This window comes from Pristiophorus japonicus, chromosome 12, assembly GCF_044704955.1.
Source record: "Pristiophorus japonicus isolate sPriJap1 chromosome 12, sPriJap1.hap1, whole genome shotgun sequence".
NCBI lineage: Eukaryota > Metazoa > Chordata > Chondrichthyes > Pristiophoridae > Pristiophorus > Pristiophorus japonicus.
This window is the reverse complement of record NC_091988.1, coordinates 201114189-201136854: the sequence shown is the minus strand read 5'-3', so window position 1 is coordinate 201136854 and position 22666 is coordinate 201114189. Positions and strand designations below refer to the sequence as shown.

The window sequence follows — 22666 nt, the reverse complement described above, 5'->3', positions numbered from 1 at the left end:
AACGTTGCACTTTTAGTCACCAGACCCATTCAACGTCTGAGGCCGAATCACAGAGTTAATTCCCCGCCCCCCACAGCCCTTTTTAAATCTCCCTACCGTCGACATAAATGTCCTATCAATCTCTCCCTGGTTAGACTGGGGACTGGTTTTCACGGTTTGGTCAATGCAGCGATTGTAGAGCCCAGGTTGGAGAATTGGTTCACGGGGTCAGTGCGGAGTGTGATATGTTGCATTGCATCACAAAAAATTTGAATAAATACATGCGTTTAAATGCTCTCTGAATAAGGGACGTCTTGGCGGAATTAGCAGAGAGTGTGCTTCTTCAGGAGCCGGCCTGGCTCAGGTTCTCGGACTCCAGGGTGACCTCCGACTCTACCAGGGACTGATGTCCCTCGCCATCGGTGGGCTTCATTCTCAGGTTTATGGATCCGTAGGTCTTTCTAGGTCTGCCGGCGACCATGAAGTTTCTGCTCCCGTACAGCTCGCCTTTGCAGATAGAGACCATGAGCAGCAAGGAGAGCAGCATGCCCCCCAGTGTCAGCAGCCCCAGCCCGGCGATGATGCACTTGTCCAAGTGGGAGCCCAACAGGGCGTAATATAACTCCAGCTTCTCCATCTCGCGGGCTGACACCGAGTCTGGATCCACCTTGGATTCCCTCGGGATGGCGTAGGCGATCACTACCAAGGTGATGCCGGCCACCAGAAACACCAGCGCCAGCATGAACCCATAGTCAACCGACTGGCCGCTCGCCTCCGCTTCCCGCTCCTCCTCGGAGCGGGGCGACGTCTCCTGAGCTCTGTCCCGGTGGCCCTGGGCGGGGGCGACCCCTGCCCTGCCCGGCGACCGATGTCCTGTGCCGTTGGCGGCCGGGGGGCTGCAAGGGCTGGTGTTCAATGGGTCAGCGCGGCAGCTGAAGGAGGTCTCCTGCTCCGGGCCGTGAGGGAGCGGAGCTGCCCTTGGTGCTGAAACCTTGCGGTTCCAGGGCGCGGCAGCGCCGCCGTTCGCCGTCAGCTGAGCCCGGGATCCATGGCTGGTGTCGCCGCCTTCGCTGCTCCTCACTTGCAGAGGATGGTAGCACTCCGCAGACGCCATTGGAAGTGGTTTGCCGTGTACATCCCAGCGATGCTTAACTGCAATAACCCTGCAACTGGAGACAAGGTGAGAGCTCGGTGAGAACACGACTTTCCAGTTAAGCAAGGAACCTCCTCTGCTGTAGATACACTTTACAGATTGCCAGAGGGGCAAAGCGACCCCAAGGTATGCACTGCGGGCAGGTGCTGGGCTGCGAGGTGCAGGAACCCCCCGGCCTGCGCTCAGTAACAGATCTGGAGGGGCAGCTGCACAATTTCACCAACTTAGACAGAACCAACACCAGCACTCGCAGAGACCCGACAGTCCGCTAGACATAAACCATACACAGCACTTGTACATCCACCGAAACCTTTCCCATTGAATTATTAAAATGCATCGATCGGTACCCAAACTCTTCAAGCCATCTATCTCGGCGACAAAGTTCAACCCGGGGCGCTGAGCTGCTGCATGGTCTCTTGCAACCTCTCTCTCTCTCTGCAATATTCAGTAAGCAGCCATCCCCCCTGGGAGGTCTCAGGATCCCATTAACTCCCCCAGTTCCTCAAATGGTTTTCATTTCACCACAGTCCTCACACCCTCCTCTCTTAAACCTTCAGCTGGAGTGTGTGGTACCGGGTCGCCCTTCCCAATCGCTGCCTGCTCTCCTTCAAGCTGCATCCCGACTCCGAGAACAGGTGGAGCGGGAGGGCAAGGGTGGAGATGAAATCCCCTCTCCTTGATTCCTCGTGCCCTTTAAGAGTTAAACTTTGTCTGGAAGACGAACAAGATCGGCTAGAGGGCAAAGTGCCAATGACAAGGGTCCTTGGAGCAGTGGAAGTGATGTCCCTTTTACTGATCGCACTGACTCCCTTTGTCCGACCCGCATTCTCCGGCTCAACTGAACGCATAAATAGCCAAAGTTTCCCGCCTGCAGTTATTTCAATCAATTACATTTTCAGAAGAAACGCGTTAGTGAGTTTGGCGGAAGCCGGACTAATACCTGAATGATTTTAATATTGCTCAAATTCTAGCAGCTCCGGAGTAAGGTTCCAGCCGATAAACCAGTTACCGGGGAGGACAGAGAGGGAGAGAGAGAGGACAGAGGCTGTACAATGGCGCCTGTCACTAGCAGCGAGCCGGGCTGGGCTGAATTCTGGCCATTTATCTGGCAGCAGGGCGGTGACATCCAGAGTCCCAGGGCCCCTGTTGCAGTCGCTGCCGGTTTATAGGCGTCCCACCGAATTGCTAAATTCCAGCCATCGAATCGCTGCCCCAAAATTTGCAGGAGATTTCCACACACCCGGCACCAACATTGACAGCAATTTAATTCCCGGCGGTTAACTTGCCTCTAAATGTGACTGGGCGCAGTTCTGAAGCTGCCACACACTGACACCGACTCTGCAACTCGCAAACAGAAACCCGTGCTCCTATTCAAATCCAGGCGCTGTCTGCCCGCGGTGTAAGTCACATTTAGAAGCAATCTGCTGACTCCTGCTCCCAAGGACGCCTCCCCTGCTCGATTGTCCTTTAACTGTTTCTGCTCTGGGTGCAGACTTGCTGGAGCCTCCAGCCCACCACTCCCGACTCCCAGCCAACAGGGGGCTTTGGACTGAGAATCACAGGATATGGGCTAAACGCTGTAAAGTCCCTGGGGATCATTCTGAACATTTCATGTTCTCTATACCCAGTCCCCTGGCTGGAGTTTGCGTGCCAGGCATTGCTGATTTATTCAAGCTCTGGGCTTCGCTCCCCCTCCTCCCTGAGCTTCCCGCGGTTCAGAGTGAGTTTGGGCTGATTCTCTCTGACGGGCCTTCCAGTCCCTGATCCACAGTCACAGGGCGCGCACTGGGAAAACTGGCATGCAACCCTCTGCCCAGCAAATACAGCACCGCACGCGCAAATACCCCTCCCTGAAAATAACCGCCTGCAGATACCCCCACAAATACCCCTCCCAGCAAATAGCCCCCTGCAAATACAGCATCGCGCCCGCAAATACCCCTCCCTGCAAATACCCTAGTGCAAATACCCCCCTGCAATTACAGCACCGAACCCGCAAATACCCCTCCCTGAAAATAAACCCCTGCAAATTCAGCATCGCACCCGCAAATACCCGTCCCTGAAAATACCCCTCACTGAAAATACCCCGCAAATACCTCTGTAGATATCCCGCAAATACCCCTCCCTGCAAATACCCCTTCCGCAAATACCCTTCCCTGAAAATAACCCCCTGCAGATACCCCCGCAAATACCCCTCACTGCAAATACCCCCTTGCAAATACAGCATTGCACCTGCAAATACCCACGCAAATAACCCACCCCGCAAACACACCCCTGCAAATACAGCACCGTACCTGCAAATACCCCCGCAAATACCCTAGTGCAAATACCCCCCTGCAAAGACAGCACCACACCCGCAAATACTCCTCCCTGAAAATAACCCCCTGCAGATACTCCCGCAAATACCCCTCCCCGCAAATATCCCCCTGCAAATGCAGCACCGCACCTGCAAATACCTCTCCCTGAAAATAAACCCCTGCAGATACCCGTCCCTGAAAATACCCCCTGTAAATACAGCATCGCACCCGCAAATACCCCCCGCAAATACCCCCGCAAATACCACTCCCTGAAAATAATCCCCGGCAGATACCCCGCAAATACCCCTCCCTGCAAATACACCCGCAAATACCCCTCCTGCAAATACCCCTCCTTGAAAATAACCCCCTGCAGATACCCCCGCAAATACCCCTCACTGCAAATACCCCCTTGCAAATACAGCATCGCACCCTGCAAGTACCCCCGCAAAAACCCCTCCCTGCAAATACCCCCGCAAATACCCCTCCCTGAAAATAACCCCCTGCAAATACAGCATCACACCCTGCAAATACCCCCGCAAATACTCCTTCATTAAAATAATCCCCTGCAAATACAGCATCGCACCCGCAAATACCCCCGGAAATACCCCTTCCTGCAAATACCCCTGCAAATATCCCTCCCTGCAAATACCCCCGCAAATACCCCTCCCTGAAAATAACACCCTGCAATTAAGCCCCTGCAAATAACCCCTTGCAGCCCCAACCCCCTGCAAATACTCCTTGCAAATAGAATCATAGAAGGGTTACAGCACAGAAGGAGGCCATTCGGCCCGTCGAGCCCGTCCCGGCTCTTTGCAAGAGTACCTCAGCCAGTCCCACTCCCCCGCAGCCTTGCAAAATACTCTCCTGCAAATTACCCCAGCAAATGCCCCCTGCAAATACCCTCCTGCAAATAAAGCCCCCACGTCGTAAATAAAGTCCCCCTCGCGCCGGTAAACCAGGGGTGCCCTGAGAGATATCCTAAACCAACGGATCAGAAGTGCCGGCCGGATTAGGTACAACTGACATTGCAATGGTACTCCCGAAGCTGATGTATAGTGAGACCTCCCCCCCACCCCCACTTTACTGAGAATAGTCCTGGGCGGGAGGGGCAGTCCCGAGCCCCTCTGGCCGCACACAAGCAGCCGCCGATCCTCATCTCCTGCCAAATGTGACCGAGCCGAAGGGATGAAGTCCCGCACATAAACTGCCCGTGCGCAAACAAGGAAGCACGTCTGAATGTTAGAACATACCTGCAATCGAAAGGCGTCGCTGCTAAGCTTGACTTTTAATTGTTTCCCGGGTGGAGCTGGGAGGTTAGGGCTGGGAGGATAGGGCTGGGCCACGGAGCTAGGGGCCGGGAGATGGGAGGTTAGGGCTGGGCCAGGGAGCTGGGAGCCGGGAGAGGGGAGGTGAGGGCTGGGCCAGGGAGCTAGGAGTCGCGAGAGGGGAGGTGAGGGCTGGGCCAGGGAGCTAGGAGTCGGGAGAGGGGAGGGGAGGTGAGGACTGGGCCAGGGAGCTAGGGGCCGGGAGATGGGAGGTTAGGGCTGGGCCAGGGAGCTAAGAGAGGGGAGATTAGGGCTGGGCCAGGAAGCTAGGGGCCGGGAGATAGGAGACGGGAGCTGCAATCTGAGGCCAGGAGAGAGGAGATTAGGGCTGGGTCCAGAAGCTCCAGCCTGGGGTGAGCTAACAGGCTGTGGATGGGCAGGGACTGGCCATGCGCATGTAACCAGATCCGCGTTGTCTCAGCAGCATCAGCCCGGCTCGCAGCGAGGCAAAGTCAACTGCAAGAGCTGAGATCGATAGAACAGGCAGCAAACCGACACTCTGATTTACACCGCCTCTCCTTTCACTGAATGTTTTTCACATTTTTCAGAAAGAAGTTTTGCCTCCGACAGAACAGGCAAAAAAAATCCCTCACCGTGAGAATGGCTTTAAGACATTTCAAAGCGGTTTATAAACGCTCTTATATATTATATATAATAAATGTGCATTATTCGCTGCATATATAGGTGGTGTATATAAAAAACCTTTTTATATCTTTATATAGGAGCCCCAGGTGGACAGAGGAAACATTACAAGGACAGCGTGATAAAGTGCGGCAACCCCTCCGACACCTGGGAGTTTCTGGCCAAAGACCGCCCTAAGTGGAGGAAGTGCATCCAGGAGTGCGCTGATCGCTTCGAGTCTCATCGCCAAGAGCATGCAGGCAGCAGAAGGAATGCGTGGCAAACCTGTCCCACCCTCCCTTACCCTCAACGACTGTCTGTCCCACCTGTGACAGGGACTGTGGCTCTCATATTGGACTGTTCAGCCACCTAAGAACTCATTCTAAGAGTGGAAGCAAGTCTCCCTTGATTCCGAGGGACTGCCGATGATGATGTGCCCACAGACTTTCTATGGGGTGCTGCACGGCAAATTGCTGTTGGCGGGACATCCAAAAGGCCCAGCACCCTCCACAGGGCCTTTGGGACCTGTGTGAACAGGGCTTGCAACTGTGTATCTCCTTAACCAATCAGATTTGAAAAATCCTTGATGAGCATCGCAGAGTTTGAACCAGGAAGCAAAAGTTAGAATAGTGAATTTAATGTCAAATCAGGTACAGAAAGTGAAACAAGGAGAGGGAGAAAAAGAGACAGAAAGAAAAAGTAAAATTATTTAATCTTTTATTTGAATCTCCAACAATAATTAAAAGCTGAAGGAATGAGACTCCACACTTGTAAAAGTAAATTTTCCGAGCAAGAGAGGCTGTTGGCAGTAATTGAGACCTTCAACTCCGTTAAAAATGTATTTACACTGGAATGGACAAGCCTTAACTTTCTGTGGTAAGTTTAGTCCATATCTACGACATCAGTACAACTATTTTTGTAAAACATAAACTCAAGTGCCCCCTTATAAAAGGGGCACTAGAACCGACAAATTAACAAATGAAACTTTAGAACATTAAACAAATCAAATTAGAATTTGGTTGCCGGGGTTAATGATGCACTCCAGTCCCTCCGGTGCCCACCTCTCACAGAAGGCTGCGAGCGTACCGGTGGACACCGCGTGTTCCATCTCCAGGGACACCTTGGCGCAAACATAACCACAGAAGAGAGGCAGGCAGTCGGGCTGAACAACCCCCTCGACCGCTCGCTGCGTGGACCGGTTAATGGCCACCTTGTTCAAGCCCAGGAGCAGTCCTACGAGGAGGCCCTCTGACCTGCCCGCTCCCTTCCGCACAGGGTGCCCAAAGATCAGGAGCGTGGGACTGAAGTACAGCCAAAATTTGAGGAGCAGCCCCTTCAAATATTGGACTGCAACCTCACACATTCCATATATACATGGAACATGGGCGCTTCCAGACATGACATCAGTACAGCAAGTTCATGCCATTCAATACATTTGAATGCCGAGCCAGGCGACAAGATGCCATTTTCACACAGTTTTCGGGGAAGCAGTACATCTCGGATAGCAACCTCTGGATTTCCAGGATTAACTGCACATGTGTATTCGCCAGAAGTTGCTGTCTGATTTGTGCACGAGTAACTGAGTACTGTTAGCCTCACCATTATTTTCACTGCAAATCTGGTGCAAAGTTTTTCACCCTTCTTTTGATTCAGAGTGAATGATCTCGATAGTGCAATGATGTTCCAAACTCTTCCGCCCACTACAGTTAGGTCAGTGTCACTAGCCACATGTGACTAATTGGTAATCTAAATGGGGCTAATTGCATTTCTGATCAGTAAATAGCCAATGGTTGGGCATGTGAATCTCAGTACTCATTGTCGCAAGGTGACTGAATAGTGGTCGATGTTTGTTAAGTGCATATACGTATGTGACATACATTTAGCTTTATCGTTTTGAGTATCTATGAAAGGCATTTTCTATTAAAATTAGTGCATGTGGTTAAAACAGTGTCGCCGCACCTGTAGCTAGTCAGAAGTTTCTATTGGATAACACCAAGCTAGGTGAAACCAGTTCTCTTTGCAATACAAACTGTGGACAACTTATACAAAGATCATCCAGGCCCGACTTTCACCTGCTCAACCTTTGCCTGACTGCAAAGGTCACCTCCGCTTCTTCCTAATCCCGAATGCCATCTCCTCAGACTCCCCTCTGTCTTCTCACCAGTTCAGGAATGGCTCATTAAAGTGAATAATGCATTTATATTGTAATTGATAGCAAACGCTTGAATGAAAGAACAGCAGCTCCCAGCTCATTGCCAGGAAACTAGTGAGAAGAAAGGATGGTTTTCATAATTCTTTAAAACGTCTTCTTCAGAATGAAAAATACATGAAGACTCGCTACGTTTATTCTCCTGCATCCGCTCCTCCTCAAATCTACCATAGCCTCCCCTGTAAAAAATAGTAGATGGCTCCCATCCTCCCAATAGCAACAGACCTGCTCCCTCAATACTTCCAGTCCTCAACATCCATCTCATTAATCCTGCCATGCCCACCCCAGAACTCTTGTAGCTTCATGACCAACTCCCACATCTTGCAAACAACTTACCAATGGTCCCACACCTATCTCCCAGTAGTCCTAGGCCTAGGTGCCCCTTTTCCCAATTCTTTTAGGACCAGAACTCCATTTTCTACCCCCAAACCCTGTCGTGATCTTCCCAGGGCTTTTTAGACCCTGCAACCATCCTCCCGACATTACCATGCACAAGAACCGCCCCCGCCACTAACGGACCCTAAGATACAAGGGCAATTTCTCTCAGACACACTCAGAGTACTTCCAGATCCCATAATCTCTTGGGCAATCTCAACTACCCCACGACTGCCATGTATTACACTACATCAGCCCACCAAAAACCTCCATCTCCAATAACATCAGAGAGAAAACTGCTTCACTTTTGTCACTATCCAATTCCTGTGATATATAAATCAGAAACTTGTAAACACAAACATATTTTATCTTTATGTATATAAATTGAGTGTGTGTATGTTTGTGTGTTCAAGCTTCTGGTTTGTTTTGATCAAAAGGACTTTGAAAATATTCTTAAGTGATTGATTGGCTCAGTATGCACTTTTTATTGGTAGATTTTCATCACTTCTCACAATTACAGAAGTGAGATTTGTTGCTATGCTAGGAATATGAATTTTAAGCACACCAACAAAGCTTGATGCCTGACATTTAACAGACAGGAATAAAGAGAGAGGGAGAGAGCGAGACAGATAGATAGAGAGAGATAGATAGATAGGATAGAAAGAGTTCAGAGTGCGTTATAATGGGGGCAATGGAAGTTCAGTGTGCTTTATTGGAAAATTAGGAGCAAATTAGATATAGGGTTAAATCTCCATTTTATTTAATATTTAAGCATTCTTGTAACTACAGAACTGTTTTTATGGTTTAAAGCTACAGACACTGAAAGCAAGTCAATGACCAAACCCTATTGGTCATAAACTGGTACAATAATGTCCTCTATCTTTATTTGCAAGAACACTGATGTATAATGCAGATGGTAAATCCCGAGGATAAAGTTCCTCAATGACAACATGTGCCAGGTAAATCTCTGATCTAGACTGGACAACAGATGGTACAGAAACATCATTAAGCAAAAAAGCTGCTGATAGTTGCTCTGTTCTCTCTCAGGGGCACTAAAGGGGCGTGCAGCATTTGAGCTTTGGGACATAATGCTCCACATATCATTTCCAGATTAAGAAAGATTTGCATTTATATACAAAAGCAAAATACTGCGGATGCTGGAATCTGGAATAAAAACAGAAAATGCTGGAAATCTCAGCGGGTCAGGGAGCATCTGTGGAGCGAAAGCAGAGTTAACATTTCTGGTCAATGACCCTTTGTCAGAATTGGAGAGTGTTCGGAAAGAACAGATTAATAACAAGCACTGAAAGGGGGAGGGGAAGAAAGAACAAAAGGGAAGGTCTGTGATAAGGTGGAAGACAGGAGAGATTAGAGAGACAAAAGGGACCCAAATTCAAATAGTAATGCCAGGAGTTAGAAAAACATCAGTCAAGATAGGGTGTGAATGGCGGTATAATGACCAACTGCCACAAGGAGACAAAAGGGACAAAAGAAACAGGTTCTGGGGAGGGGTCGGGGGGGGGGGGCGGAAGGAAGCCAAAGATTGGCAGCGGCTATGCTCTGAAATTGTTGATCTCGATGTTGAGTCCAGAAGGCTGTACAGTGCCTAAACGAAAGATGAGGTGCTGTTCCACGAGCTTGCATTGAGCATCATTGGAACAGTGTAGGAGGCCGAGGACGGAGAGGTCAGAGTGCGAATGGAGTGGAGAATTAAAGTGACAGGGTCACACTTGCGGCCTGAATGGAGGTATTCCGCAAAGCGGTCACCCAATCTACGCTTGGTCTTCCCAATGTAGGGGCGACCACATCGTGAGCAGCGAATACAGTATACTGTATTTATATAGCGCCTTTCACGACCTCAGGACATCTCAAAACACTTTACAATCAATGTACATTTGAAGTGTAGTCACTGTTGTAATATAAGAAATGTAGTTAAGAGCCTTAAAGCATAACTAAGGAACGAGTAGGGCCTATTAGAGATCAAAAAGGTACCTTGTGTGTGGCAGCGGAAGAAGTGGGCATGGTTCTTAATGAATATTTTGCATCTGTCTTGACAAAAGAGAGGGACGATGCAGACATTGCAGTTAAGGAGAAAGAGTGTGAAATGTTGAATGAGATAAACATAGTGAGAGAGGAAGCATTAAGGGGTTTAGCATCTTTGAAAGGAGATAAATCGCCACACCCAGATGAAATGTATCATAGACTGTTAAGAGAATCAAGGGAGGAAAAATCAGAGGCTCTGACCATCATTTTCCAGTCCTTTTTGTCCACAGGCGTGGTGCCAGAGGACTGAAGGTCTGCTAATATTCTACCTTTGTTTAAAAAAGGAGAAAGGAATAAACCAAGTAATTACAGGCCAGTCAGCCTAACCATGGTCTTGGGAAGTTATTGAAAACAATTTTGAGGGGCAGCATAAATCGTCATTTAGAAAGGCATGGATTAATCAAGGACAGTCAGCATGGATTTGTTAAGGGAAGGTCATGTCTGAATAACTTGATTTAATTTTTTGAAGAGTTATCGAGGAGGGTTGATGAGGGTAGTGCATTTGATGCATGGGTTTTAGCAAGGCCTTTGACAAGGTCCCACATGGCAGGTTGGTCAGAAAAGTAAAAGCCCATGGAATCCAAAGTGGCAAGTTGAATCCAAAATTGGTTCAGTAGCAGGAAGCAAAGGGTAATGGTTGACGGGTGTTTTTGTGAATGGAAGACTGGAACACTGTGTTGTGTATCTGTAAAGCATGCACTCCCATATTCCGCCACCAAGGAGCGCATCCCCTGAAGTCCCAAGGGATCCCAGCATCCCTTGGGAGCACTGTATATAAAGCAGCCCCTAAGGCCTGTTCCTCTCTCTGGAGTGTCTTAATAAAGACTGAGGTCACTGTTACTTTAACCACCCTGTGTGCAGTCTCATCTGTGTTAGGAACACAATAACTGGCGACGAGGATCTGAATCCAACGCAAAGATGCAACAAACTGTGGGCAGCCTGGAGAAGTTCTCGGAGGGTGAGGACTGGGAAGCCTATGTCGAACGGCTAGACCAGTACTTTGTAACCAACGAGCTGGACGGAGAAGGAAGTGCTGCAAAAAGGAGAGCGGTCCTCCTCACGGCCTGCGGGGCACCGACCTACAGCCTCATGAAGAATCTTCTGGCTCCAGTGAAACCCACAGATAAGTCATATGAGGAGCTGTGTACACTGGTTCTGGAGCATCTTAACCCAAAGGAGAGCATGCTGATGGCGAAGTATCGGTTCTACATGTGCCAGCGATCTGAAGGTCAGAAAGTGGTGAGCTACGTCGCTGAGCTAAGGCGACTTGCAGGACAATGTGAGTTTGATGGCTAGCTGGAGCAAATCTTCAGAGACTTTTTTGTATTGGGCACTGGCCACGAGACCATCCTACGAAAACTTTTGACTGCAGAGTTACCCACCCTCAGCAAGGCCATTGCGATAGCACAGGCGTTTATGTCCACCAGTAATAACACCAAACAAATCTCTCAGCACACAAGTGCTAGCAATGTTCATAAATTAACTGGAACTGTGTTTACGAGCAGAAATGTACAGGGCAGAAACCACGAGTCTGCAACTGCCAGCAGGCCTCAGATGACCCAGATGACTCAGAATCCGCAACAAAGGATGAATGCAAGGCAATTCACACCTTGTTGGCGTTATGGAGGCTTCCATTCGGCCTATTCATGCCACGTCAAAGGATATGTTTGCAAGAGTTGTGGAACAATGGGGCACCTCCAACGAGCTTGCAGAGGAGCTGCAAGCTCTGCAAAACCTGCTAAGCACCACGTGGCAGAGAAAGATCGGTCCATGGTGGATCAAAGCAATTTTGAGCATCAGAGAGAGGAGGCAGATGCTGAAGTACTCGGGGTGCACACATTTTTGACAAAATGTCTACCTATAAAGCTAAATGTAAAATTGAATGGCTTACCCGTAGCCATGGAACTGGACACTGGTGCTAGCCAATCCATCATGAGTAAAAAGATGTCTGAGAGACTGTGGTGCAACAAGGCACTCAGACCAGTCCTGAGCCCCATCCATACGAAACTGAGAACGTACACCAAAGAGCTTATCACTGTCCTGGGCAGCGCCATGGTTAAGGTCACCTATGAGGGCACGGTGCACGAACTGCCACTCTGGATTGTCCCGGGTGATGGCCCCACACTGCTTGGAAGGAGCTGGCTGGGCAAAATCCGCTGGAACTGGGATGACATCCGAGCATTATCACATGTCGATGAAGCCTCCTGTACCCAGGTTCTTAACAAATTTCCTTTTCTTTTTAAGCCAGGCATTGGAAACTTTTCCGGGGCGAAGGTGTGAATCCACTTGGTCCCAGAGGCACGACCCATTAACCACAAGGCACGAGCGGTACCTCACAAGATGAGGGAGAGAGTGGAAATCGAGTTGGACAGACTGCAATGCCAAGGCATCATCTCCCCAGTGGAATTCAGCAAGTGGGCCAGCCCGATTGTTCCAGTACTCAAAAGTGATGGCACGGTCAGGATTTGTGGCGATTATAAAGTAACTATTAATCGTTTCTCGCTACAGGACCAATACCCGCTACCTAAGGCAGACGACCTATTTGCGATGCTAGCAGGAGGCAAGATGTTCACCAAGCTCGACCTGACTTCGGCCTACATGATACAGGAGCTGGAGAGTCTTCGAAGGGCATCACCTGCATCAACACGCATAAGGGACTGTTGATCTACAACAGGTGTCTGTTTGGAATTCAGTCGGCTGCAGCGATCTTCCAGAGAAACATGGAGAGCTTACTCAAGTCAGTACCATGCACGGTGGTTTTTCAGGACAACATAATTGGTCACCAGTCGGGACACCGTCGAGCACCTACAAAACCTGGAGGAGGTCCTCCAGCGACTGGATCGTGTAGGGCTGTGGCTGAAGAGGTCGAAATGCATCTTCATGGCAACAAGATCGCGGAGGATGGCATTCGGCCCACAGATGCCAAGACAGAGGCGATCAGGAACGCGCCCAGGCCACAGAACGTCACGGAGCTGCGGTCGTTCCTGGGACTCTTCAACTATTTTGGTAACTTCCTACCGGGGTTAAGCACCCTCTTAGAGCCCCTACATGTGTTATTGCGTAAAGGTGAGAACTGGGTATGGGGGAAAAACCAAGTCATTGCTTTTGAGAAAGCCAGAAACATTTTATGCTCCAACAAGCTGCTTGTACTGTATAACCCGTCTAAAAGACATGTGCTAGCATGTGATGCGTCGGCGTACGGAGTCGGGTGTGTATTACAACAAACTAACGTTGCGGGGAAGTTGCAACTTGTCGCCTATGTCTCCAGGAGCTTGTCTAAGGCCGAGACGGCCTACAGCATGATTGAGAAAGAGGCATTAGCATGTGTGTTCGGGGTAAAGAAATTGCATCAGTACCTGTTTGGCCTCAAATTTGAGCTGGAAACCGATCACAAGCCCCTCATATCCCTGTTCGCTGAAAACAAGGGGATAAATACTAATGCCTCAGCCCGCATACAAAGTTGGCCACTCGCGCTATCAGCATATAACTATACTATCCGCCACAGGCCAGGCACCGAGAACTGTGCGGCTGCTCTCAGTCAGCTACCATTGCCCACCACGGTGATGGAAATGGCGCAGCCTGCAAACTTGTTGATGGTGGCGCAGCCCGCAGACTTGTTGATGGTCATGGAAGCGTTTGGAAATGATAAATCACCTGTCACGGCCCGCCAGATTAGGACTTGGATCAGCCAAGATCCTCTGCTGTCCCTAGTAAAAACCTGTGTACTGCATGGGAGCTGGGCCAGCATCCCCGTTGAAGTGCAAGAGCTAATCAAGCCGTTCCAGCGGCGAAAGGACGAGCTGTCCATTCAGGAAGACTGCCTGTTATGGGGTAACCGTGTAGTGCTACGCAAAAAGGGCAGGGAGATGTTCATCTCGGATCTCCACAGCACACACCCGGGTATAGTAATGATGAAAGCGATAGCCAGATCCCACGTGTGGTGGTCCGGATCGACTCTGACTTAAAGTCCTGTGTACGGCAATGCAGCGTGTGTGCTCAGTTGAGCAACGCGCCCAGAGAGGCACCACTAAGTTTGTGGTCCTGGCCCTCCAGACCATGGTCGAGGATCCATGTCGACTATGCGGGCCCGTTTCTCGGTAAAATGTTCCTGGTGGTGGTGGATGCTTCTTCAAAATGGATTGAATGTGAAATAATGTCGGGAAGCACCGCCACCATTGAAAGCCTGAGGGCCATGTTTGCCACCCACGGCCTGCCTGACATACTGGTCAATGACAACGGGCCATGTTTCACCAGTGCTGAATTTAAAGAATTCATGACCCGCAATGGGATCAAACATGTCACCTCGGCCCCGTTTAAACCAGCCTCCAATGGGCAGGCCAGTACAAACAATCAAACCAAGCCTCAAATGAGTCACAGAAGGCTCACTCCAAACCAGCCTGTCCCGAGTACTGCTCAGCTACCGCACGAGACCCCACTCACTCACAGGGGTGCCCCGGCTGAGCTACTCATGAAAAGGACACTTAAAACCAGACTCTCGCTGGTTCACCCCAACCTGCATGATCAAGTAGAGAGCAGGCAGCAGCAACAAAATGTAAACGATGGTCGCGCCACTGTGTCACGGGAAATTGATCTGAATGACCCTGTGTATGTGCTAAACTATGGACATGGTCCCAAGTGGATCGCGGGCACGGTGATAGCTAAAGAAGGGATTAGGGTGTTTGTAGTCAAACTAGACAATGGACAAATTTACAAAAAGCACCTGGACCAAACGAGGCTGCGGTTCACAGACTGCCCTGAACAACTCACAGCAGACACAACCTTTTTCGAGCCCACAACTCACACCCAAAGGATCAACGACACCACCCCGGACCAGGAAATCGAACCCATCACGCCCAACAGCCCAGCAAGGCCAGGCTCACCCAGCAGCCCTGCAGGGCCAACAACACGCCAGCCCAGCGAGGACACAGCCAATACACCAGAACAGACATTTGTACCGAGGCGGTCCACCAGGGAAAGAAAGGCACCCGACCGCCTCATCTTGTAAATAGTTTTCACTTTGATTTTGGTGGGGAGTGATGTTGTGTATCTGTAAAGCATGCACTCCCATGTTCCGCCACCAGGGAGCGCATCCCCTGAAGTCCCAAGCGGTACCAGCATCCCTTGGGAGCACTGTATATAAAGCAGCCCCTAAGGCCTGTTCCTCTCTCTGGAGTGTCTTAATAAAGACTGAGGTCACTGTTACTTTAATCTCCCTGTGTGCAGTCTTATCTGTGTTAGGAACAAATAGACTGTTTCCAGGAATGGAGTTCTGCAGGGCTCAGTACTAGGTCCCTTGCTTTTAGTGGTATACATCAATGATTTAGATGTATACTGTCAACCTTCGATGCTTCTAGGCTAGATCCAAGGTCGTCCCATTCTCTGTCGTCGAACTACAGTACGCGGACCATGCTTGTGTCTGCGCACACTCAGAGGCCGAACTCCAAGCCATCGTTAACACCTTCACCGAGGCGAACGAAAGCATGGGCCTTACACTAAACATCCGTAAGACAAAGGTCCTGCATCAACCTGACGCCGCCAAACAGCACTGCCCCCCAGTCATCAAAATCCACGGCGCGGCCTTGGACAACATGGGCTATTTTCCATACCTCGGGAGCCTACTATCAGCAAGGGCAGACATCGATGACGAGGTCCAACACCGTCTCCAGTGTGCCAGCGCAGCCTTCGGTCGTCTGAGGAAGAGAGTGTTTGAAGACCAGGACCTCCAATCTAGCGCCAAGCTTATGGTCTACAGGGCAGTTATGATACCTGCTCTCCTATATGGCTCAGAGACGTGGACCATATACAGCAGACATCTCAAAGCGCTAGAGAAGTCCCACCAACGCTGCCTCCACAAGTTCCTGCAAATCCCCATGGAGGATCGACGCACCAACGTCAGTGTTCTGGCTCAGGCCAACATCCCCAGCATCGAAGCACCGACCAGCTCCGTTGGGTGGGCCACATTGTCCACATGCCCGACACAAGACACCTAAGCAAGCGCTCTACTTGGAACTCCTGCACGGCAAGCGAGCTCCAGGTGGGCAGAGGAAACTTTTCAAGGACACCCTCAAAGCCTCCTTCATAAAGTGCAACATCCCCATCGGCACCTGGGAATCCCTGGCCCAAGATTGACCAAAATGGAGGAAGAGCATCTGGGAGGGCGCTGTGCACCTCGAATCTTGTCACCGGGAGCATGCAGAAATCAAGCGCAGACAGCGTAAGGAGCATGCGGAAAACCAGGCTCCCCACCCACCCTTTCCTTCAACCACTGTCAGCTCCACCTGTGACAGAGACTGTAATTCCCACATTGGACTGTTCAGCCACCTGAGAACTCATTTTTAGAGTGGAAGCAAGTCTTCCATGATTTCGAGGGACTGCCAATGATGATGAGACTTCAATGTGGGGGCATGATTAAGAAGTTTGCAGATGATACAAAAATTGGCAGCATGGTTGATAGTGAGGAAGACAATTGTAGACTGCAGGAATGGTGACCATGAAACTACCGGATAGTCTTAAAAACCCATCTGGCTCACTAATGTCCTTTAGGGAAGGAAATCTGTTGTCCTTACCTGGTCTGGCCCATATGTGACTCCAGACCCACAGCAATGTGTTGTCTCTTATCTGCTCTTTGAAGTGGCGGAGTGAGCCACTCAGTTGTACCAAACCACTGCGACAAAGTCAACACTATGGGAGTACCTTCACCGCAAGGAGTGCAGCGGTTCAAGAAGGCGGCTCAACACCACCTTCTTAATAGCAATTAGGGATAGGCAATAAATGCCGGCCTTGCCAATGACATCCACATCCCATGAATGAATTTAAAAAAAAGGTATCAATGGACTGGTCAGTTGGGCAGAAAAGTGGTAGAATTCAATACGGAGAAGTGTGAGGTAATGCATTTGGGGAGGGGTAGCAAGACAAGGCAATACACAATAAATGATAGGATACTGAGAAGTGTAGAGGAACTTGGCGTGCATGTCCACAGATCCCCGAAGGAAGCAGGACAGGTAGATAAGGTGGTTAAGAAGGCATACAGGATACTTTTCTTTATTAGCCAAGGCAGGTAATATAAGAGCAGGGAGGTTATGCAAAAACTGTGGAAAACACTAGTTAGGCCACAGCTAGAGTACTACATACAGTTCTTGCCACCACATTACAGGAAAGATGTGATTGCATTAGAGAAGGTGCAGAGAAGCTTTACGAGGATGTTGCCAGGATTGGAGAATTTTAGCTATGAGGAAAGATTGGATAGGCTGGGGTTGTTTTCTTGGGAACAGAGGAGGCTGAGGGGAGCCTGAATTGAGGTGTATAAAATTATCATGGGTCTTGATAGAGTGGATAGAAAGGACCTATTTCCCTTAGCAGAGAGGTCAACAACCAGGAGGCATAGATTTAAAGTAATTGGTAGAAGGAATTGAGGAGAAATGTTTTCACCCAGAAGAGGGTGGTGGGGGTCTGGAACTCACTGCCTGAAAGGGTGGTAGAGGCAGAAACCCTCACCACATTTAAAAAGTACTTGGATGTGCACCTGAAGTGCTGTAACCTACAGGGTACAGTCCAAGAGCTGGTAAGTGGGGTTAGGCTGGGTAGCTCTTTTTCGGCTGCCACAGACACGATGGGCCAAATGGCCTCCTTCTGTGCCATAAATTTCTATGATTCTATGGTAACCTCATAGGGATCTGTTGGGGTAACCAAAAGTCCCTCTTCCTCCTTCCCTCAAGACAGTTGCCAATTTTAACAAAGTTTGAAGGTACAACTGAAAAGTTCGGAGATACGGGAGCTCGAGCCAAAAAATTAAATATTAAGGACTGTGTTGTTTTGATAAATAGATCTAGAGATATTAAAAGAAAATATATTCTAACGTTGATGATGAAATGTTTGACAGGTCATGCTGTCTGATGTTTGCAAGTATGAGGAGCAGTTATCCAGAAGTGGAGACTAGACAAGAGGCAAGAAAAACTTAAGGAAGATAGGAATAGAAAGAAATTTATGCAGATGAAGCTGTCAAAAGACCTCAGTTCATTTTAGAGAGGGCTAACAATTGCTGTTAATCCATTAGCTTAAGTTCTCAAAGTGCAAGAAATATAGAGTAACAGTTAAATAGAACAGAAAAGACACTAATGAACCTGGAATGAAAGGCAACTGCAGAGCACTCACTGAAGGCATAAGCTAGATACCACAGACAGCACATTGCAGAGAGCGAGAGAGAGAGAGACAGGACAAGGCCACCACAGAGCAGGATTATAAGTGCCGCTCTTTCCTGAGCACCAAGACCAGAAGCCTTTTTACTAATATTATCTAGCAAACTAAAGCGTATATAATTGCTATCAGTAATGTTGATACACAAACTGTGGGACCCGCTGTCAGGAGCTGACAGCACTAACGCATAATATTAACTCCTTGGGGAAGGTGGAATCCAACAGCATCGTTTTCTGATGTCACGTGAAGTGATTCGAATAAGTGAATCTGAGAATAGCTGTTGCTCCGTATGTTCACCTGAGTGTGTAATAAAACAGCTGAACAATCGCCTCATGCAAGTGGTAACCCAGCTGGGTGTAAGAGATACATGTACGGGAAACATGAGTATTTGGTCCACTTTACAAGGGGATGCTATGGTTACACCGTGGGGTGAAACGACCATTATAGGGCAGTGCAAGTCCATAAAAGCAAGATGATCAGACAGCTTAAAGGAGAAACTGATACCACTGCTGAGCTATGATCTATACTATATGGAGCTTGCTCTCCTTTTAATATACACTTAAAAGGAATTAAAATGATCCACAATAATTAGTACCCACCACACAGGCTAATATATTACTTATTTTGAGCAATGACTTGTTTAGATTTTCCCTGGTGCTTGTCTAACTCTTCATGAACATATAAGGATTGAATAATGTGGCTCGAACTGAAGTTGTGTAAATTCAGATGATGTCAGGAGGTATGAGAGTTAAGTGCTTCTGTTTTCTGGGTACAGTCTAGGCCCAGAGGTTAAAGGCATCTGCTCGTTTGTTCAATGTGATTCTATCACTTTTGTAGTGTACACATTATTATCTGAGTAATGCTTAAAGCAGTGTTATTGTTGAAGGTATTAATATTGGGTAGATATGCAGGCTGAGGTCTCTGCTGCAATTCCAACAGGAGAGAGAATGACAATCATTTTACACTTAGATCAGAATTATACAAAATGTTGCCTATTACATATAATAGAAAGATAGAAAACCTCAGGTCATCCCAAAGTGTTTTGCAGGCAATTAAATACTTCTGATGTGTAGTCTCTGTTGTAATATACGGAAATGTGGCAGCCAGTTTGTGCACAGCAAGGTCCCACAAACAGCAATGAGATAAATGATCAGATAATCTGTTTTTAGTGATGTTGATTGAGGGATAAATGTTGGCCAGGATACCTGGAGAACTCCTGTGCTCTTCTCCAAACAGTGCCATAGGATTATTTTGCATTCACCTGAACAGGCAGACAGGTCATCTCTCATCCTTATAGATGGCACCTTCAACAGTGCCGCACTTCCTCACTACTGCAATGAGGGAGTGATTATGCCTAGATTATGTGCTCAAGTCTCTGGTGAGGGGCTTGAACCCATGACCTTCCACCTCTGTGACAAGAGTGCTATGAATGGGCCAAGCACATCACCTTCTGGGCCTCCCCAACGTGGTCCCAAATTCTGAGCATGAGCAAAGTCCCAAGTTTACAGCTAAATACAACCTGAAGCTGTACACCACTGAAATAGCTCAGGTAATTCAGGTCAAGGAGATGCAGAAAATAACCGGGGCCTAAAAGTTTATGTGATGGCCTGCAGACCGATGCGCTACACAGCCCAGGAGAGAGGCACGAACCCACCCGCAACTCAACGGCCTAGGCTTCCTTTCCCGCATCGATTTTTTTCAGTGAATCAGGGATAGGTGTACTCCACTGCCTTCCTGCCATTTTCTAGAGTTCAGTCCTATCACAAGCACTACGCCAACCCATATGTGGGCAGACGTATTTAAAGTCCAAACATATGAGGCCTCCACTGTGTTTCCTGACAGTTGCATGCTTCAAACACTGGCTGCCTGTTGGATGGTGGGGTGCTCGGCCCAAAAGAGAAATGACGCCTTCGCAAGCACCCTCAGAGCGTGGCCACACACAGAATGCTTTTCACTTTTGGGCTACCTTCTGAGGGTGCTGGCACAGACCCTACTAGTTTAAACCAAATTCTTTAAGGTTTAATTTTTGGTTGAATGGCCATCTCTTCTTCTTGCTGTAGCAGGCTTGCATTCCCATATCTAAATAAACCCCATTCCAGAAATAGGACCATGTTAAATGGGGTATAAAAAACATAAGAACATAATAAGAACACGATTAGGCCATAAGACCCCTTGAGCCTGCTCCGCCATTCAATAAGATCATGGTTGATCTTCGACCTCAACTCTACTTTCCCACCCAAATCCCCTATCCCTTGAGTCTCTTGGTGCCCAATGGGGAAAAATTCCATTGCGCCCCGTTTAGGGGCGATAATATCAGCAAGTCCCACTCGAAATTGGGGTTACCACCCCCCGAAAGAAAGTGAAGTTCAAAAGAACGCGTTCCACTTAACATCCTAACATCTGTGGTTGGGAAAATGTTGGAGTTTATTATTAAGGAAGAAGTAACAGGACATTTGGAAAAGTATAATTCAGTCAGGCAGAGTCAGCATGGATTTATGAAGGGGAAGTTATGTTTGACAAATTTGTTGGAATTCTTTGAGGATGTAACGAACAGGGTGGATAAAGGGGAACCAGTGGATGTGCTGTATTTGGACTTCCAGAAGGCATTTGACAAGGTGCCCCATAAAAGGTTACTGCACAAGATAAAAGTTCACGGGGTTGGGGATAATATATTAGCATGGATAAAGGATTGGCTAACTAACAGAAAACAGAGAGATGGGATAAATGGAGGTGCAAACGACCCCAATTTCTCTCCCCAAAAATCTAGCATCCACAGCCCTCTGTGGTAGAGAATTCCAAAGATTCACCACCCTCTTGAGTGAAGAAATTCCTCCTCATCTTTGTCCTAAATGGCTGACCCCTTATCCTGAGACTATGCCCCCTAGTTCTCGACTCTTCAGCCAGCGGAAACAGCATCTACCCTGTAAAGCCCTCTATGAATTTTATACATTTGAAATAGATCATCTCTCGTTCTTCAAAATTCCAGAGAATATAGGCCCATTCTACTCAATCTCTCTTCCCTAATCAAAGGGATCAGTTGAGTGAACCTTCATTGCACCCTCTCTATGGCAAATATATCCTTCCTTAGGTAAGGTGATCAAAACTGTACACAGTACTCCAGGTGTGGTCTCATCAAAGAGTTGGAGAATTGCAGAAAGGCAAACATACCATTTTCTGTCCTAATTGCTTGCTGTAGCTGCATGTTAATTTTCTGTAATTTGTGTACAAGAACACCCAAATCCCTCTGCATACCAACATTTACTAGTCTCTCACCTTTTAAAAAATATTCTGCTTTTCTATTCTTCCTAAGAGCTGTGTAAAGAGAAAACACGGATCAAGCATCATAGAATCTTACACAACAGAAGGAGGCTATTCCGTCCATTGTGCCTTTGCAGGCTGTTTGATAGACCTATCCAATTAGTCCCATTTCCTCCTTCCCTTTCCTTGTAGCCTTGCATTTTTTTCCTACCCAACTATTTATCCAATTCCCTTTTGAAAGTTACTATTGAATCTGCTTCCACTGCCCTTTCAGGCATCGCGTTCCAGCTTGCTGTGTTAAAAATAACACAAGAGCATAAGAACATAAGAAATAGGAGCAGGAGTAGGCCTCCTGGCCCCTCGAGCCTGCTCCGCCATTCAATAAGATCATGGCTGATCTGATCATGGATTCAGCTCCACTTCCCTCCCGCTCCCCATAACTCTTTATTCCCTTATCTCTCAAAAAACTGTCTATCTCCGCCTTAAATATATTAAATGACCCAGCCTCCATAGTTCTCTGGGGCAGAGAATTCCACAGATTTATGATCCTCTGAGAGAAGAAATTCCTCCTCATCTAAGTTCTAAATAGGCGACCCCTTATTCTTAAACTATGCCCCTAGTTCTAGATTCCCCCATGAGTGGAAACATCCTCTCTGCATCTACTTTGTCGCGCCCTCTCAGTATCTTATATGTTTCAATAATATCACCTCTTATTCTTCTAAACTCCAATGAGTATCGGCCCAATCTATAAAACTTTCTTCATAAGTCAACCCCTTCATCTCAGGTTTCAACCCAGTGAACCTTCTCTAAACAGCCTCCAATGCAAGTATATCCCTCCTTAAAAAGGAGACCAAAACTTTATGCAGTACTCTAGGTGTGGCCTTACCAATACCCTGTACAGTTGTAGCAGGACTTCCCTGCTTTTATACTCCATCCTCCTTGCAGTAAAGGTGAACATTTTATTTGCCTTCTTGATTACTTGCTGTATCTGCATGCTAACGTTTTGTGTTTCACGCACAAAGACCCCCAGGTCCCTCTGTACTGCAGCACTTTGTAATCTCTCTCCATTTAAATTATAATTTGCTTTTTTATTTTTCCTGCCAAAGTGGATAACCTCACACTTTCCCACATTATACTCCATCTGCTAAATGTTTTCCCACTCACTTAGCCTATCTATATCCCTTTGCAGATTCTTTGTGTCCTCCTCACAACTTGC

The 22666-nt window shown here is 48.1% G+C and overlaps 1 protein-coding gene across 1 annotated transcript; it reads right to left on the bottom strand.

The window, feature by feature from the left end:
- Window positions 1-275: 275 nt before the first annotated feature.
- On the bottom strand, window positions 276-1107 carry tmem74b (transmembrane protein 74B). The gene has a single exon (XM_070895135.1). The coding sequence runs from the start codon at window positions 1091-1093 to the stop codon at window positions 323-325; it is 771 nt and encodes a 256-aa protein (XP_070751236.1). The 5' UTR covers window positions 1094-1107; the 3' UTR covers window positions 276-322.
- Between the last annotated feature and the right edge of the window lie 21559 nt (window positions 1108-22666).

What these genes read in the sequence shown, in the direction of transcription:
- tmem74b (XM_070895135.1), bottom strand. Translation starts at nt 1,093, where the DNA reads ATGGCGTCTGCGGAGTGCTACCATCCTCTGCAAGTGAGGAGCAGCGAA.